The sequence below is a fragment of the Centruroides sculpturatus genome, unplaced genomic scaffold, assembly GCF_000671375.1.
Source record: "Centruroides sculpturatus isolate CEXI.00-Female unplaced genomic scaffold, Cexi_2.0 scaffold414, whole genome shotgun sequence".
In the NCBI taxonomy this organism is placed as follows: domain Eukaryota; kingdom Metazoa; phylum Arthropoda; class Arachnida; order Scorpiones; family Buthidae; genus Centruroides; species Centruroides sculpturatus.
In genome coordinates this window covers 588,148-604,520 of record NW_019384735.1, presented here as the reverse complement: position 1 = coordinate 604,520, position 16,373 = coordinate 588,148, and the positions used below count along the sequence as shown (strand labels likewise).

Sequence of the window (16,373 nt, the reverse complement as noted above, 5' to 3'; positions counted from 1 at the left end):
TTTTTTGTAGAACATAATCATAAGTTAATAAACACTGATCTCTAACAGATACCAGTTTCTAATGTACACCAGATCAGTCAGCCAGTTCAGTAAATAAACACTGGGGGGCCACTGTTAGAAGATATACAGTAGCTACAAAACTAAAAATGGGCAAATTAACAGTTTCTAATAAAAAATGTATAAAGAAACTGATAGCATTGATCCAAGACAACTGAAAACTGTAGCAGCTTCTGATCTCATCTTCTTGTGCAAAATTATCAAAGAAAATTGGCAAGAATCACTTACAGAATTAGTGATTGAATAGAATGCAGACACTAGTAAACAAGTTACTAAAGAGACTTGTTGGATATATTTGCAGAAACTTGACCACAAGTTTTAACACACAAAATAACAGTGCAATATGTTAGCATGGGAATATAATAGTTATATGTCAACATATGACTTTTCTTTCCATCTAAGAAAAACCCCTATTAACTAAGCCTCAAACTTGGCTTTACTGTTTTCAGCAATAAAGCTAAGTTTGAGGAAGCAACTAAAAGAATTGTTCCAAATAAAGCACGAATTCTTTCATCTTGAGTGTTTTAATTGTATAATGTTCCCAGAAAGCATTATGACAGTAGCATATTGAGAATGGACTAAGGAAACTAGAATAGTCCTCTAAATTCCTTGAAATACTGTCTAAATATTATTTTTAATGCATTTGTATTTGAAACCTTTCACTTGAAAAATATGTATTTTTTTGTGTATTTTTCCCATCTGGCCTCTCCTCCTTTACGCTGAGTTGAACTCTTCCACAAGCCAACCTGAACATCCTTCATGACTCCTTTAGTTGACTTATCAACAGAACTATTTTGGAGACATATGTTCCTGTCATACTGTTGTGTTTTGTGCATGCCCAGGAGTTCTGTAATAAGACATTTTTAGCTTCCTGTGCTTATTGAAAACAATATTGTATTAGTGATTTTTGTATTTTTATTACTATAAAACACTTAAAAGTTTTCATCTAAAGTGTGAATATACTTACAAAGACTATACAACAAAACAAGTTTCAAGGAGCATTCCAACAGTGACAAAAACAATGAAAATGGTGCATTGCAAGCAAAAAGAAGTATTTTGCAAGCAAAATACTTCTTTTTTTCTTCTTGCAAAAGACAATATATGTGTTGGCGATTAGCTTTTTGACCTTATATTACAATATGAATCTATGAGAACTAAGTTTTTAGGCTCTTAGAACAAGCAATGTATTAGCAACAAAACAGAATGTACCCTTTAAGTATGTTTAAAAAAAACGTAATTTTGAACTATTTTAATCATAAATCCAAATGTTTGTAAGAAAACCAGCTTGTATTTTTGTAGAATCCCATAAACCTACCAAATTGTAACAAATACAACTATCCAAAATGCATACTGTTGTCAGAATAAACCTGTGTCTACCCACTTCTGCGTGATTACTCTGACAACATCAAGTAGTGTGTGATAAGTTCTCCATAGAGTCAAAAATTTAGTGCTCATAGATTCATGATATATATGATTAAAAAGCTTTGTGTTCAACATGGAAGGGGACTCACTAGTAGAAGCAGGTCCATTGCAGTGAAAATATACAGTTTGAATTTGTGAATGATGCAACCAATCTAAGTAAATCGTTACAGCAGAGTGATGACAATCAATGATTTCTGTGCTATATTCTGGATTGCCTGCTTGAAACATTGTGTGGCACTTTAAGTTTTCAAGAAAAAAATTCCAGCAACATTTAAAACTGCATGTAACATTGTCTGTTATGATACTTTATTTTAAAAATTTTTTATATTTTTAATTATTATAAAATGGCAAGAAGCTGAATTTTGAGTGAAGGGATGGTTTTATTAAAAAAATTGTAAATTAGCCAGCATTATTACAACATGAGATGAAAAAAGAACACTCACACCAGATGACAAATAAATCATACTATAAACAATAAGTTTATAGTGCAATTTAAAATTGTAAATGCTAATAACAAGTAAAATCATCATTAATTAAGTTCAACCTACTCAAGATATGATACACCTCCTCTCTCTATCTCCCCATCCCATCAATCTTTTGTGACAATCACTCATCATTTCTGTATATAAAATTAAACTATCAGTTACAAAGCCTTTGTTTATACGCTTCTAGAATGTTCCATCACCCGTTATTACCTGGAGGGGCAATAAACCCAGCAGGAGAGCAGGAGTGGGTATATATTGACTTGTGATTGTGAGAGCAGCTCTCTTTTATTTTTGGTACCATTACAAGAAGAACACGAAGGTGACCAGTAATGATGGGATTGTACAAAAAAATTCAATGGACTCTACTCCAATTGACGAGATGAACAGAAAAAGATAGCAATTATGCAACAAGAAAATTTGAAGAACTTCTTCCATTACAGTGTCTCCTCTCCCCTGCATTTTTGAATGTCTACTGACAGTAGTATTGTTTTGTGATAAAATTCAAGGATTAGAATAATATGTAATTGTTGCAAATTTTCAAATGACTGATTGTGATGGGAATCTAAAGCATTGTACTTTTTGAATACCTCCTAATTATTGTGTGTAAAGGATTTGATGTTAACTCAATTTTAAGTTGAGAAAACAAAACTTACACTTTAACCACCAAAATTTAATAGCATCAATCCCCCTAATATACAAACCTCCCTGCAAAACTTCAGAAATTTTCAGCAAAAAGCATGGGATTGGTGATTTGCTTTTTGTCCTCATGTTACAATATGAATAAGTCTGTCCAAAATGCATACCATTGTCATAATAAACCTATGTCTATCCACTTCTGAATGATTACTCTGAAAATGTCAATAGTGTGTAATAAGTCCTCCATAAAGCCAAAAACTTAGTGCTCATAAATTCATACAAAAAGCACAGCAATTATTAAATATAAAGGAGGGTGAACAAAATCATGCCCCCCACCACACACACTAACATATCCATATATACAGAAAAACCCCCAAATTTTTTTCATTTCTCAATGTTTCAAGGTCTCCTGAATCCAAAAATGTAAAAATCATAGGGGTCATTTTTTGATTCATCATACTTTTCCTCTGTTATATATAACAGAGCCAGGAAAGTAAAATTAATGTGCAAATAAAATATATTTTTCTGAGTAATTAAGTAATAATTGTTATAATGTATGAAAAATGAGTTTTCTCACATCTGGTCCCTTTTAAAAATTGTCACCACATGTCACTGCATTATGGTATTATAGAATTACATATCTGCTCAAGGTTTGGCACTCTGCATTTTACCAATGGAACAGAAAATTCAGAAAAATATCAGCAAATCCTTAAAGAAAACTTTCTTTCATACTTGGAAAAACTGAAAATCCCAAATATAATTTTCCAGCAGAATGGTGTAAGTTTCCAAACTCCTAAAATAACAAGGGCGCGACTTGCAAATCACAACATTAATGCATTGAATTGGCCATCTAGCAGTCTATATCTTTTTTTCCATTGAAAATCTATGGAGAAAAGATCTTAACAGGCAGTGACTGGCTTACATAAAAAAAATCCAGGAAGTCTAAGATGGAATTACTCAAGATGAGTGTCAGGCTCAAGCCTTTATTAATACAATGTGTGAACATGCAAATAGTAATACAGGCAAAAGATGACATAATGAGATACTAAACAGCAGCATCCAAAGTATTTTCTAATTACTTATACTTTCTTCAAGTATTTATTTTTTTTTAATTAATGCAAACATTTGCATTTTTATTATGTTAATATGTTAATGAAGGTCATGGTTTAATATACAACAATTTTTGTAAACAAATTTATTGTTTTTTTTCTTTCATTATGTTCTAAATATAACAGTTTAAAACTAAGAAGTGTCTTAAGATATTTTTGTTTAGGGTTGCATAAATAAAATTTTAAAAAGTTTAAAGAATGCAAAGAAAGTTTAAATTCAAATTACAGCAATTTTTTTTGCTGTAATTTAAAACAAGGCAAAGAAAATCAATGAAAAAATTTTTTAAGAATAGACTGATTGTGTTTATATTAATTGACCACACAAACAACATAGTATTCTATAACTTACAGAGGATCGAACTTTGACACATTATAAGGTCTAAAATATTTTATTTTTTTGAGATTTTGAATCTTTCTGGTATCAATGTTCCCTTTCAAATATACCATTTCATTTTGAAGTAAGAAGGTTGCTTCTATTCAAATATTTCATGTCAATGAGTGAATGAATGATCAAGCAAGTCAGTAAGGCTAATGTAGTTTTATAATATTAAATGAAAATATTTTTTAAAAACATGTTTGTATTATATTCAAGTTTTACAATTAACTTCAAACTGATTAAATCTTGGAACCATATTGCAAAGAATAGAAATTCAAATTGCTTTTTCAAGTAACCAAATTTTTTCATTAGCTTTTCTTATTTTTATAATAAAAAGTATTAACTTATTTTTATAATTTATTTTATAACACTATACACCATATTCCAGATGTTTGGAATTTCAATAAAGACTTACCATAATTTTGCTGTCACCATGGAATACTTCTCGTACAAACATTGCTCCCAAAGCAAATCCAATAATCCCATTGGTGTCAGAAACGCAATACCTCCATGATGCCTCACCACCTTCTGAGCCAATCAATGCTTTTCGCAGAACTTTAGAAGCATCACGAAAAGGTTTTGAGAGACAAGAAGTCAATGACTGAACAAGCATCCATCCCAAATAATTGCTTAGTACACTGTTATATATCCATTAAAAAGATCATGAGATCAGTTATAAAATGATTGCAGTATTAAAAACTACAGAGCCTGCCAAAATAGTGTAAGAGTTTTTAAACATATATGGTATATTCACATATAATAATTTTACTTTTTGGTATAATGGTATAAATTTAATTTATACTCATAAATTTAAAATTTTTAAATGAACAAGTGAAACCAATGGAGAAGTGAAGCATTTAATACAAGTCATAAATTGCTATAAATTTCTTTATCTCTCTATTTTAAAAGATACAGTTTATTGTTACAAATCAAAGAATTTACAGATATGAAAGAACAAAAATACAGTCTTCTCAAAACAAGTCATACCAACGTGTAACAGCAAAATGGAATACATCTTGCACACATTCCTTCAGGAAAGAAAGGAATATGTGAAGTTCTATACTATATAGCCAAAATTATAACTTTTGTTAAATAAAAGTTTTCACAACTGAATTATCTCATTTAATTACTTTTTGAATTTTAAATGATATCAAGCTTTTTTCTATTTAGAGGCATGTAAATATGAATTTTAATTACACTTACTATATTTCTGGTATTAGATCAGACTGTTTAAGATTTATATGGCTGTAAAGAATTCCATCAGATAATATTGCATCCACATGAGCAGAGTAGCAAGAATGGATTAAACTTGAATCAAAACTTTTGCACTACTATCACTGGTTTAGTAGAAAATGTACTAAAAGAAAGTGTGTAACAAATCCAATAATTTGATTATTAATTAATGCCAAAAAATTTGTTGGATATTAAGGCTGGTTTAACGATTAGATGCAAAGTAATTTGAACAGAGATAGGCAGTTAACTGCCAGATACTATCTGGTAAATTTAATAATTAGAAATAAATTAATTTCTTAATTTAAATTTAGAATATTCTGAGATGATGGCCTAATTACTTACCTCTAATGAAATTACTTTATATCTAATTATTAAACTAGTCTTAATATAGCCTGATAAATCCAGCACATTGTTTGGCATAAATGAAATTGTGCTGTAAAGGTTAGTATTTGTGAGAAAAAAACTAGCAATTGAAGTGCATTTTGCATTTTTAGTTTGTAATACTACTATAAATATTGGGCTAATTTTTCATATAATTTCACTATTTTTGGGCAGATTTTGCAATGTTTTTTGAAACCCTACATGAGTTGAATAGTGAGTTAGTAAGAATTCACTTTCTTATTTTTATTTTGATTTATTTTGTACACACACACATACACTTGAGCTGGTATTCCGGGTTCCTTATGAAATTTATGGCAAACTGACTGTAATTGATTTTATGAATTGAAGTCAATTACAGATATGATGGAATAGTATGAGAAAACTAAGCATTGTAACAGAAATGTTTTTATAAAAAAACAATCATATATTATTATCTAAACAACACATTTAACTAATGATTGCTTTTGTACTTAATTTATGAAATTTGCAAATTTAAGAAATGTATTAAAAATGATATAGTATATTAGATTTATAATTTTTTTATTTTATTTAAACCTCTTACATAAGTTCGCAGACTCTGTAATTTAATTATATATCAAATTTAAATCCAAAACAAATATTAATAGAAAACTGAAAAGATCTATTAGACAAATATAGATTTAATAAAACTAATCATTATTCTACAAAGAAATGATCTGAATGTGACATAATATTATATATAAATTAAAAATAATTAATGCATGGAAAAATCAGAAGTATAATATAAAATGTCAAAATAAATTTAATAAACCACAGTATTACTACTCAGATCTTTAAAATGCAGTAAAATTTTTAATTCTGAAATGTTTTCAGTCATCTTAATAACCTTCTTCAGGACAAAAAGAAAAATTATAAGTAGTAGTATTGTGATTTATTATAAGTGCAGTTTTCAGAGATATGTAAGTTTAATAAAAGTAACTTGAAAGTAAGATGATAACTTTTACTCAAAAGTTGTGTTGTGCTAAAATGCTATTAAAATAGAATAATTGTAGATGATAACTTTTACTCAAAAGTTGTGTAACAACACAACTTTTGAGTAAAAGTTATCATCTACAATTATTCTATTTTAATAGCAGTTTTATTCCATATAGTTTAAGTTGAAAAAAATTCACTCCTATCTTGATTTTATGAAGATAAGAACACAATCACTATAGCTTGTACAAAAATAATTTAAATATTAAGAATTTATTATAAAAATACAATTGATAAAAATGAATTTTAAAAGAATTTTTAATTTCAACAAGACAACTTTCATAGCTAATAATTAGAAATTCTTATAAACAATTTAAAGATATCAATTCATCCATTTTCTAATATAGCATAACAGAGGAGACACCATCAGACCCATAAAATAGGAATTATAGATCTGATAATGAGACTCATAATATCTTAAACACATTTACAGCCAGTTTCATCAACCTTCATTAAAATAGTTCTTGATGCATTGTTTTCTAGTGACTCATTAAAAAACAAATTTTTCATTATAAAATTCCATTTCACCCAATTTAATGAACCATTTCTTAATGGCTCTCTGCTGTTGTATTGGAAGACATGATTGTTCCTTAAAAAGTTCATCATAGCTTTTTGACATAAAACATCTTTCATGACTAGTTGGGTAGCACATGTAATGTGGCTAAACTAAAATTGAAACAACAAAGAACTTCAAATTATACAAATTTAGAGAATTTTTTTTATTCATTTGATTTAAAAATATAAAAGTATAATTGATGAAAAATACACAAATAGATGGTGTTACAATTAAACAAAAAGATAATCTTGCATCTGATTTTTAACTCAAATGTAGGTATTAAAAAGAACAGTAAAGCATTCAAAAGTTCAAAATTTCTTTGTCTAAACAATATGTAATTAGAACAGTTTTTTAAAGTCCTATATTTTCAACATACTCAACACAACAGATCTGTATTAAACTTTTTATAATCCACTGTCTTGATTTTAATTTAATGAGCCATTAGAAACTTAATGCTCCAAAATCATATCTTTAAATTAATGACAAGTTTAATGCTTCATAAGCATTAATAAAATTTGATGAAACACTTTCAGCTGTTAAGCAAGTTTAATTCCTCTGTTAACTTTTAATAAAGGTTAATGAAACTGGCCATTAATCTGAATAAATTAATCACTGCTTAAAGTAAATGTTTAAAACTTTAATAATGATAATCTTTATAGTTTTAATATGTTTTTCTTAATAAAAAATAATGATACTATAATAATAATTAGTATTGTAACAAATAGTATATTCGGCGTCAGGCCGAATACCGAATATTCGGCCAAGAGCGTGCTATTCGGCCAAACTATTCGGCTCGATTAACGCACGTACGAAAATTGGCATGCAAGCCACATTATGGCAAGGATCCTGCTCTCTATTGGCCCGCTGTCACTACGCTTCACCAATCGCATTAATTCTTGGCAGTTGTAGCGGACAGACAACAGTATCATGGAAGTATGTGATAAATGATGATATCAAATGACCTACACATGTAAATAACAGAAAAAGAACAGAGAAAGACCGCGAAGTGAAAATAAATATTAAAATTGAGTCGATAATATAATCGAACAAGTCGAGGCAGCTTATTGGCACGAAATTTGCGGCCATCAATGCCAAACAATTGTTGTCATAGACTTCGGAAAGCTAAATGCTTGTAATGAAAGTCACTTAGCGTGCAAGGGCAAAAGCCTGTGACTGTTCGAGCTACCAAGCTGTCTCAAATCTGTGATATAATAACTGTGATTAATACCGACGTCCTATCGTCTGTTTTCTCCGTTATCACCAGGCTGAGTCACGTAATTGTAAAATGGGAACTCTACGACGGAAAAGTGACGAATCGAAAGTATTGTGAGCGCGTATTATGATGTATACACAGGCATACATGGATTAGAGCGATAGAGGAAAGAGAAAGGGAAGAGCAAAGACGAGCGCTTAAAAAGAAGGATAGGCAGGATCAGACCCTCAGATGTGCGAGGATTCTCCAACGATAGACGTGTGTGTGTGCTGATCTTTGTAATTATAAATTGTGAATACATGTGACTAATATTATTTTCTTTTTTTATTTTGTGCATGTTACAAGTTATAAATAAATATAAACAAACAACACTAACTCGATAACATTAAATCTAAATACCAAAACTATTAATTTACTGTGTTTTTGTTATTTATTACTCCTCTTTTTTAGGTATTCGGTATTCAGCCGAATAGGCCGAATACCGAATAGTAACCGAATATTCGTTACATCACTAATAATAATGATTATTATGTAAATTTTCACTTGCATTGTTAACATAAATTCTTGCAATTTCTTGGATGTTTAATGCTAAAATGTCTTTACATTTTACAAATCAAATGTAATGTGATGACAGGATTCCCTTCCACATACAGGATGGAAATTTAAGTATAAGAAAGATTTGTAAAATCTTTCCTTGTCTATCCTGACACCAGTTAGGATAAATTTTACTCACCTCCTTACTCACAAATTAATCTATCTTATCTTCCAAGTGGTTAAAGATATGTTTAAACTTGATCAGAATTTTAGGACGGTTTACAAGATATGTTAAATGACACGAGATTCGTGGTTTACGTGAGTTACGTGGGCTGACGATGAAGTTAGGCATAAAATCAACTGACAAATATGATAAGTTAGGAGTATATCTATCTATTTATTAAAACATAACTATAATTATCATTTATACATAAAAAAGTACATTAAATTAAGATAAGAACAAACTAAGAAGTATCAATATGAATACAAATGAGAGGACTTCTAATCTAACCCTTACACTAGACTGGAGAGAGAATTTACATAACAATATCATATTATCTGATGTTCACATACATCTGTAGTAGAGAGTTGTGAATCCTTGAAAACACAGATGTTGGAGAACTGGGAGAGGAATGACTAAAACATTGGGCATTCAGCAAGGGCACCAAAACTGAACAGTGGCTCAAGCCTCGATCACTGAATGAGAGTATCAAAATGAGAGCAAGTTGGATGGTGATTTCTCACTTTTTATGCTAAATCTCATCCAATATACTCATCGAAAGATCATACCATCCATCTATCCGCAAGATTGCCCGACTTCCATCATACTTCTGATGTATGATGGAAGTCAGGCAATCTTGCGGATAGAGGAGTGAGACATTGCACTCGAACTATCGCTTTCAGAGGAACTAAACTGTTTTTCTCTGTGAGTCAAAGGAAATACTTTCTTCAACTCTGATAGATAATTTTTCTATCAAAAATAATTATAAAATATTATTTCAACAAATATGTTAAAATATCTCTCTTAATTCCTGATTTTCACAATAAGAACACAGAAGTTCTTAGAATATTTTTAAAATTCCATTATTAATAATGTAATATTTAAATTAATAAATCATTTTTGAAAGTAGTTAAATGTATCACTTTAATTTATAAAACTATTAAATGGTCAATTATTTTAAAATTATCTATTTAATAATTATCTTAAATACTGGTAAGTTATTTTAAGTAAATATGATTGAAAAGTTAAATTGTTATCAACTATTCACCATGGAAACAAATCAAGACACTTAATCTAAATCAGCAGTCTGCAACCTTTCTCACCTCATGGACCACTAAACTTGTAATTTTGAATTCCGTGGACAACTATCATGAATTTTTTTAAACAATACAAAACCTGTAGAATAATGATCATAAAAGTTCAATTTTACTATATTAATATGAAACTTGCTTGTTTAATTATAACAAATTAATGCAAGCCTAAAGTTCATTACTTTACGCTTGCATTACTTGTTTGAAATAAGTTTATGGATTATTAGCACTTTTCCATGAAGGATGGCAATCACACTCACAACATTGTTTATTGTTCATTATTTATTGTCACTTCGTATTTGCTTTTAGATTCAAATAAAAATCCCCAATGAGTGAAAAAAGCAACTAAGCATTTTGCATTTCTTTCATAATACTTCGCATTATCTTCAGTTGATCAATGTCCAAATTTCACCACAGACCACCCACATTTTCTCACAGACCATCAATGATCCACGGACCACCAGTTGCCAACAGCTGATCTAAATAATTCATTTAATTAGCTGTTGGTTAACAATATATGACAAGTTTCTGAAACTGCAATCATGTAATGCAGTGTTTCTCAACCTGAGCAAAATCACCATATAGATGGGAATAAATTTTTGGTTAAATAAATGCACATAAAGTGGATGCTTAGAGATACAACAAACACAAAATACTAAAAAATCCATCAACATTTATTAAAAAAACTAACATTTTCAATTACTTTCAGTAGTCATCCTCAGGTTAGAAGAAAAGAAATTTCAAATAATCAAATGCTTGTTCAATATGTTTGAAATTTACATTTGAGTTCCTGTTTTTTTATTCTAACCAGAGGATGATTATTAAAAGTAGCTGAAAAATATTGGTTTTTTCAATGCTGAAATTTTTTGGTATTTTATATTTGTTGTATAAATTGTATAAAATTTTGATATGAAATTTTTATTACAGGCTAAGAAATTTTTGTAACTTTATGAGCAATTTATTTATTATTATTATTTTTTTATTTTAACCCTTAACTGGTTTCGTAAATTTTACAATCATAACTGGTATCATGGGGGCTGCGCAGCCCCCAAGCAAAATTTACCTTTAGAGAGCAAGTTCAACAATGTGACAGTTCAAAAGCACATAAATGCTAAATGGAACCCTTCTTTAGTATAATCAACTTTTATTTATTTATATAATTTTCTTTACTTAATTATTACAAGAGATCACAAAATTGTTACAACTTTTGGTGTATGCTTTTTTTAACAATACAAAAATCTACCCTATTGTAAGTTTTTACCAAAGATATTTTTTTTTCTTATTCTTAAGAAACTAATCTTATAAAAAAGTATCTCTTATAGCCTCTAACTATCATTTGTTAAAAAACCACAGGTAATATAATCACTTCTATTTTTAAGACTCAGGAACATTTTAACGCAATTACGTAGTTCAGTCTTGAGAGTTATCACATAGTATTTTTGTAGTACTATGCACTTTGCAAATAAATTTCAAACAACTGTTGCACTTAGTAGCATATTTACCATCTTTTTTTCCAGCACAAAATGACAACATACTCTTTTCAGGAGATTTCGGCTTGATCTAGCAATTTGTATAATATTATCATCTATTAGCAGTTCAAATGATTCTTTGGTAGTCATTTTGAATTTTTGATGCAAGATTGAGATATCTTTACAAAATAATTGTAAAAATAAAAAAAACATAAAAACACATTTCCACAAAAAACCAACGTAACTGGTATCGTGGGGGCTGCGCAGCCCCCAGAAGGTACATAGCTCCATCCTTGTAAGTGCTACAGGGCCGAACATTTGGCACTCGCTAAGAGTCGCGACATAATGAGATTACATAAAATGGCAGCTGCGCACGATATTTAGATTTTTAGAAAATCGTAAAAATATGATGCGTGGGGGCCGCGCGGCCCCATAAAACCAGTTAAGGGTTAAGGTTAAAATGTATTAGAAATGAGCAGGTGAATCATTCAAATTGTATGCTTATGCCTTATTTTATGTATTTACACTGAATGTTCCCCTAATTCTGGTTGAGATTTTTTCCCCCTCACTATAGAGCATTACTAGACTGACTTCTAATAAGAACCAGTTTTTCTGAGTGAAAAGTTCCATGCGTCATTCTATCTCCTAGGCTATGCAATGTTAGATGAAAAAGGAGTAGAACAATTAATGTATACATAGAAAGGTTTTTGCATATTGTCTGTAAATGAATGATAGATTATGTTAAATTTACAATTGTTGTCTTAACTGTTATTTCTAAACAGAATCCTATTCCACATAATCATATTTTATTTATTCGTGCACTAAACATTATTGTGTCCTGCAAATAAAAACTGTTACAAACTAATTCTCAAAAGAATTCAAAATATTTCAAATTATTTAAATAATTGAGTGATTTGGTTACTTTCATTCAAATTAACTCATCGCTATTCTTAATTTTAATAATATTATTGTGTATTCGTAAACTTTCTAGTACTAAATTTTTTCCATTATCAATTATACACTTACATTTTCCCTTGAACTGATGATAAATAATCCGTAACAAGAGAAGACATATTTCCAAGGTATTGTGGAGCATATACTATAACTTCTTCCTCTGCGCTAAGTTTTCGATCAACAGAAGCAAAAGCAAAATTGAAATATTGTAGCCAATTAATAACAGGAGCTAATACTTGTAGCTGAGAAATTGTCATCTTATTGTAAAGCAGCTCATCATCTCTTCGCTCTTCTGCCGGAATAGTTATCTATTTAAAATTATTAGTCATTTTAAAAAGATATAATATAAAAACAAATCTAATTTATAATTTCTAAAAAATAATATCTATTGATGTTAATAAATAAGTTTAAAAAATAAATTTATTTTTGCAGTCATACTGATTTCACTTAAATCTATATTCTGAAATGAAATCAAAATGACTACAATCTCCATAAAACTACTGGTTAATAATTTTGAAAAGATGAATTTTTCTTTTCAAAATTAAACCATTTGCCTTTTTATAAAAATTATTTTTTAATAAAATATTATAATAAAATATGGTGCCACACACAATTTTAATTTAATGCTAAAGTATTTTAGTGGTTTTAAAGAAATACTATTTTAAACAGAAAAATTTCTCATAATTCAATAAAACTATTCTTCTAAGCTTTTGTTATTATTTAAATTTTGTATTGTAGTATAATTGAAAATTATTGAACTTTCTAAAGATTCCTTTAATCTCCTGTTCAAGGGTCCTCACCAGCTTTTTTTCTTACAATTCTGGCAAATATATTTTTTAACTAAATAAATAATGGACTTTGCTAAAAAATAAATTATAACTGCTTATTTTTTTACCATGGCTAACTTGGTTTCAAATTTAATAACTTCTTTCATTTGTCTTCGTGTTGCATTTTCTTCACCACCTAATAACACTCCAACTTTTGTCATGTAAGTTAGATAAGCATTCAAAACCTAAATCATAATGGAAAATAAAAATTTATATTAATTATTACTAAATATAAAATGTAATATTTATATAGATTATGATTTTAAAATAATAATGAGATAAATTTTTAGAAAATCAGAATATAATTTTAAATCATTTAATGGACAATAAATTTTTCATTGATGTGATATAAAGGGCAGATTTTTTTCAAGCTTCAATGGTCCATAAAAAAAAAACAAGTGTAAATAACAAAATGAATTTATTACTAAAAGTTAGATACAAACATGATTACTTTTCGACATATTCACCGTGAAGATTGAGGCATTTGTCACATCTGTGGAGTAGCTTTTCCATCCCCTTGTCATAGAATGTTGCCGCTAGTGAATTGAGATGGCCTTAACAACGTTGTTTTGAAGATCATCATTAGTCTCAAACCTCTGCCTGCTAGCCACATTTTCAGTTCAGGAAAGAGATGGAAGTCTTAACACATTAAAAAGTTTCAAGCTGGGTGGAAGTCTTCACTACCTTTAAACACCCAGCATATAGCCCCAATTTAGTGCTGAGCAACTTCCACCTCTTTCCTGAACAGAAAAAGTGGCTATGAGGACAGAGGTTCGAGACTACTGGCATGGTGATCTTCAAAACAACCTTATGGGCCCATCTCAAGTCATTGGCAGCAACATTCTATGAAGAGGGGATGGAAAAGCTCGTCCACAGATATGACAAATGCCTCAATTTTCACAGTGAGTATGTCAAAAAGTAACCATGTTTGTTCCTAACTTTTGGTAATAAATTTATTTTGTTATTTACACTTATTTTTTTTTTATGGACCATTGGAATTTGAAAAAAAAAAACAACCTATGTATATAAAATCTTATATATAAAACCAAGCCAAAGTTATAGCCTACAAGTAGTAATCAAACGATAGATCCAGATAAACTATCAGGCTAGAATTGGCTAATTAATTACACAGATAATATGTAATTTAAACTAAAGATAGATGGTTAAGTCTGTGGTGTTACTACACCATGTTTTATGTTAATATATTTGTTTTTTCTTTTCCTTCCTGTGTGTGTATAGTATATATATTTGTTTTTTTTTCTTTTTCATTTATTCCCTGGTTCGTCTTTTACATTTCTGCTTTCCATATCACTGATCAGTGTACCTTGAATGTGTGGTTGGTCACTTTAACAATGGAATGGCAGGGAGACAGGTGTGGATTGGTCAGGTGACATCATTTCTGGGGAACAAAAAAGACATGATGAGGAGAGAAATCTCATCTTTTTGGTGGAGATCATCCTGGTATGGTGTATGAGTGTGTGCCCTCCCTTAATAATTTTGTAAAATAATATATTTTTTTAATGAATTATTTACATCTCATTAAATTTACAAATAATTTCAAACTTTACAACAATAGCTGTTAAGGAGAAGTATACACACCATCTTATTTAAAGACAATAAAGGTCCTAAGATCAACAAATTTCTTTGATTGGGATCAAATTTGGCATTGAATTAATTAAATATATCATATATCCCAAAGCCCGATATATATATAGATACAGAACCAAGCAATTGTCTTAAATAATTGGGCTATATATATAGCCCAATTATTTAAGACAATTGCTTGGTTCTGTATCTATATATATATCGGGCTTTGGGATATATGATATATTTAATTAATTCAATGCCAAATTTGATCCCAATCAAAGAAATTTGTTGATCTTAGGACCTTTATTGTCTTTAAATAAGATGGTGTGTATACTTCTCCTTAACAGCTATTGTTGTAAAGTTTGAAATTATTTGTAAATTTAATGAGATGTAAATAATTCATTAAAAAAATATATTATTTTACAAAATTATTAAGGGAGGGCACACACTCATACACCATACCNTGGAAATTGAAAAAAAAAAACAACCTATGTATATAAAATCTTATATATAAAACCAAGCCAAAGTTATAGCCTACAAGTAGTAATCAAACGATAGATCCAGATAAACTATCAGGCTAGAATTGGCTAATTAATTACACAGATAATATGTAATTTAAACTAAAGATAGATGGTTAAGTCTGTGGTGTTACTACACCATGTTTTATGTTAATATATTTGTTTTTTCTTTTCCTTCCTGTGTGTGTATAGTATATATATTTGTTTTTTTTTCTTTTTCATTTATTCCCTGGTTCGTCTTTTACATTTCTGCTTTCCATATCACTGATCAGTGTACCTTGAATGTGTGGTTGGTCACTTTAACAATGGAATGGCAGGGAGACAGGTGTGGATTGGTCAGGTGACATCATTTCTGGGGAACAAAAAAGACATGATGAGGAGAGAAATCTCATCTTTTTGGTGGAGATCATCCTGGTATGGTGTATGAGTGTGTGCCCTCCCTTAATAATTTTGTAAAATAATATATTTTTTTAATGAATTATTTACATCTCATTAAATTTACAAATAATTTCAAACTTTACAACAATAGCTGTTAAGGAGAAGTATACACACCATCTTATTTAAAGACAATAAAGGTCCTAAGATCAACAAATTTCTTTGATTGGGATCAAATTTGGCATTGAATTAATTAAATATATCATATATCCCAAAGCCCGATATATATATAGATACAGAACCAAACGATCGTCTTAAA

At 29.3% G+C, this 16,373-nt stretch overlaps 1 protein-coding gene across 4 annotated transcripts in view; it reads right to left on the bottom strand.

Moving 5' to 3' along the window:
• LOC111628272 (endothelin-converting enzyme homolog) overlaps positions 1-16,373 on the bottom strand; it is a 98,576-nt gene that overhangs the window by 16,423 nt on the left and 65,780 nt on the right. For all 4 annotated transcript variants that reach the window (XM_023372021.1, XM_023372019.1, XM_023372023.1 and 1 more), the window contains 3 exons: positions 13,643-13,759; positions 12,820-13,055; positions 4,501-4,723 (listed from right to left, as the gene is read on the bottom strand). In XM_023372021.1, coding sequence (XP_023227789.1) covers positions 4,501-4,723; positions 12,820-13,055; positions 13,643-13,759 — 576 coding nt within the window. The remainder of the gene's footprint in view (positions 1-4,500; positions 4,724-12,819; positions 13,056-13,642; positions 13,760-16,373) is intronic.